Genomic DNA, 2,665 nt, shown 5'->3' with positions numbered 1-2,665 from the left:
GTTAAAGGGGAGTTTTCCTCTCTGCTGTTACTGCATGCATGTTCAGTATGAGGGATTGCTGACATCATCAACACAATGTAAGTGACTGCCTACTGTTGCTACATGTTTGTCCACGAGGACTGAAAGCTGCAAAATCTGACTTTTCTCAGACCTTCACATCCAGAGGAGCCATTTTACAACCAGTCCAACTAAATAAAACTCCTTTAGAGATGAAAAGCTCACCTGACATTTTAAAAAATGACAACTTATAATTTTTATTAAATATTTCTAAAACCACTAAACTTTTGCATAAAAGAGGACAGACACATTTTATTCTTTAGGCTGTTGATATTTGAGGAAAATTGTGTAAAAAACAAAGAAAAGAAAAACCATAAGATTTCCAATTGATGGTAGTATATTCTGCCTCTTGCACCAGACTCCTTCCATCTGTTGTTGGTGGTAACCAGGGAAACCACCTGCATTTAGACCTTTAAACAGAGCTTTGGCTGGGTCTGGCAGGGAAACAACCCAAAGCTATCCTAAAGCAATCTGAGGCACTTCTCAATCTTTCTATTTTTATTGAGATGCAGTTTTTCTGCCTAATTGTGTTTCTTCTGTTTTTACTTTAAAGAAAAATAATTCATCTACAAGAAAAGCTAAAAAAATTAATCAAGTGGATTTCATTTTGTTGGTCAAAGTCAGTGAGCCCGTCTTTCTGAATGACTTCATGCTGTCATTCCCAAATTTTCTTCTGGTGAATATTTGGTCAAAAATGACAGATGATGTCATAGGGTGCTCTCAGTACCAGACATGTGCATCACCACCAGTGCCTGTGATGGCAGACACTAAAAGCAGCCAAGACAACAGCACTCACCAGAGATGTTGATCAGCAACTCAACAAGTAACCACTTCTTCAACAGATGTAGAGCGGCCATTGCTGCCATGGAAACAGCAACCTGAAACTGACAGCAAACAGAGCAGGTTAGCAGAGACTGGAGGCAAACATGGTGGAGGAAGAAAGGACTTTAAAGGCTTTTCAGGTGAAATACACACAAAGTGGAACTACTTATCTCTAGTGGAGAAAGGTCTGAAGAATGGGGAATGGACTAAATGTTTATTGGGCTTCTACACAACAGCTACACACACACATTTATACACCACTACCCTGCACATAGGATACTTGGGCTCATTGATGTGTGGAAGTGGAGGACACAGCAACTGAACCATCAAATTTTTGACTGGAAGAAAGATTCACAGATATCCCTCCTGTTACTGTCGCAGACTCTGACAGCAAGGCACACTGGGAAATGACTGCAGAATCTGATATGTGCTCAGACCGTTTTCTGAGTCAGCTTCATCTAAACCTTCAACTTACTGCATGTTAGACCCCAACCAACCAGATGGCATACGGATGTTTCCTCTTTGTTTGCCTCATTGATTTTAGGGGGATTTGGTGAACAGACACAATGCAGCTGAGGGAATCAGGACTTCTGCTGCTTCTGATCACGTCTAACTGACACATCTCAGTTTGGTCATGATCAAATGTGGGGGACCAACTTTGGGCACCTCTGGCTTAGTCAGTCAGATTCTACTGTATAGTCTGTATTCTCTGTAATTGGCCGGTTTCTTTGTATTGGCACACTTTAATATGAGTTGGATTTCACAAGTAAGTATTAAATTTAAAAAAAATCTAATTCTTATTGAATAGTAATGAGACTGGAGCATGTGATCAGACCCAGTAGCGTGCTTCATAGAATTTCATGGAGATGACGTTTGCTGGTATAATTGTAATAAATCAATGATAAATAACATTATTCAACTGCAAAAACGGTTCCTGTATGTGGAGACATAATTAATGGGTCATTTAAATATTCCAACGGTCCACTTGCGGAAGCAGCAACGCAGAGGAACAGATCTACTGGGTTCTTTCCTCAAACGCCCAGCAGGCGATCTTCGCTGCGTTGCAGCAACAAAACATTCTCTCCATAAAGAGGAAGTTCGTCTTCCATTTGTGTTTTTCGATTATCAGAGCAGCTTGATTCATAAATCCCTGCGAAAGCTGTGAACAACCATCAGCTCACATGATTGTCAGCCTGTCATTTTAGTTTTCAGATTGTTTCTGTCTGTAAAAGGATCTAAACTGAGAGAGAACGAACAGGAAAGAGAATGGCAGAGCTGTTTAAAACAAAGACACAGAATAAGGTTAGAGAGCAGGAAAGCAGCAGCTTTACCTTGTCTATCTGTCACCTCCACATCAGCTGACTACTTCTTCTTCTTCTTCTTCTTCTTTCTGATTTTTACTGGCGGGTGACATCTAACGTTAAGATGTATTATCGCCATCTACTGTGCTGGAGTGTGGACCAGAGTGCCTCCCTTTAATCTACATTCTTATATATAATCCTGTTTCCTTCAAAAATGTAATAACTGCTTTATTTACTTTATGTTTAATTAATATCTTATTAAATTTTAATGTCTCTATATCATATTTTCAAATTTCTTTTTTAACTTCTCTCTACTTAATGTATATTTTTCACAATGAATTATTACATGTTCTACTGTTTCCATATCCCTACCACACTTACAACTACCTGTTGGATGTTTACCTATCAAATGTAAAGTTTTATTTAATCCAGTATGTCCAAGCCGCACTCTTGTCATTATTACTTGCTCTTTTTGATTTTCTCCA

General features: G+C 38.9%; 1 protein-coding gene across 1 annotated transcript in view; it reads right to left on the bottom strand.

Annotated features, from left to right (window-relative positions):
- ctns (cystinosin, lysosomal cystine transporter) overlaps positions 1-2,320 on the bottom strand; it is a 10,616-nt gene extending 8,296 nt beyond the window's left edge. The window contains exons 1-2 of the mRNA XM_007542713.2: positions 2,211-2,320; positions 854-941 (exon numbers count right to left, since the gene is read on the bottom strand). Coding sequence (XP_007542775.1) covers positions 854-923 — 70 coding nt within the window. The 5' untranslated portion in view covers positions 924-941; positions 2,211-2,320. The remainder of the gene's footprint in view (positions 1-853; positions 942-2,210) is intronic.
- Positions 2,321-2,665: the final 345 nt, after the last annotated feature.

The sequence above is a fragment of the Poecilia formosa genome, unplaced genomic scaffold (assembly GCF_000485575.1).
Source record: "Poecilia formosa unplaced genomic scaffold, Poecilia_formosa-5.1.2 Scaffold722, whole genome shotgun sequence".
NCBI lineage: Eukaryota > Metazoa > Chordata > Actinopteri > Cyprinodontiformes > Poeciliidae > Poecilia > Poecilia formosa.
This window is presented reverse-complemented; position numbering and strand designations above follow the sequence as displayed.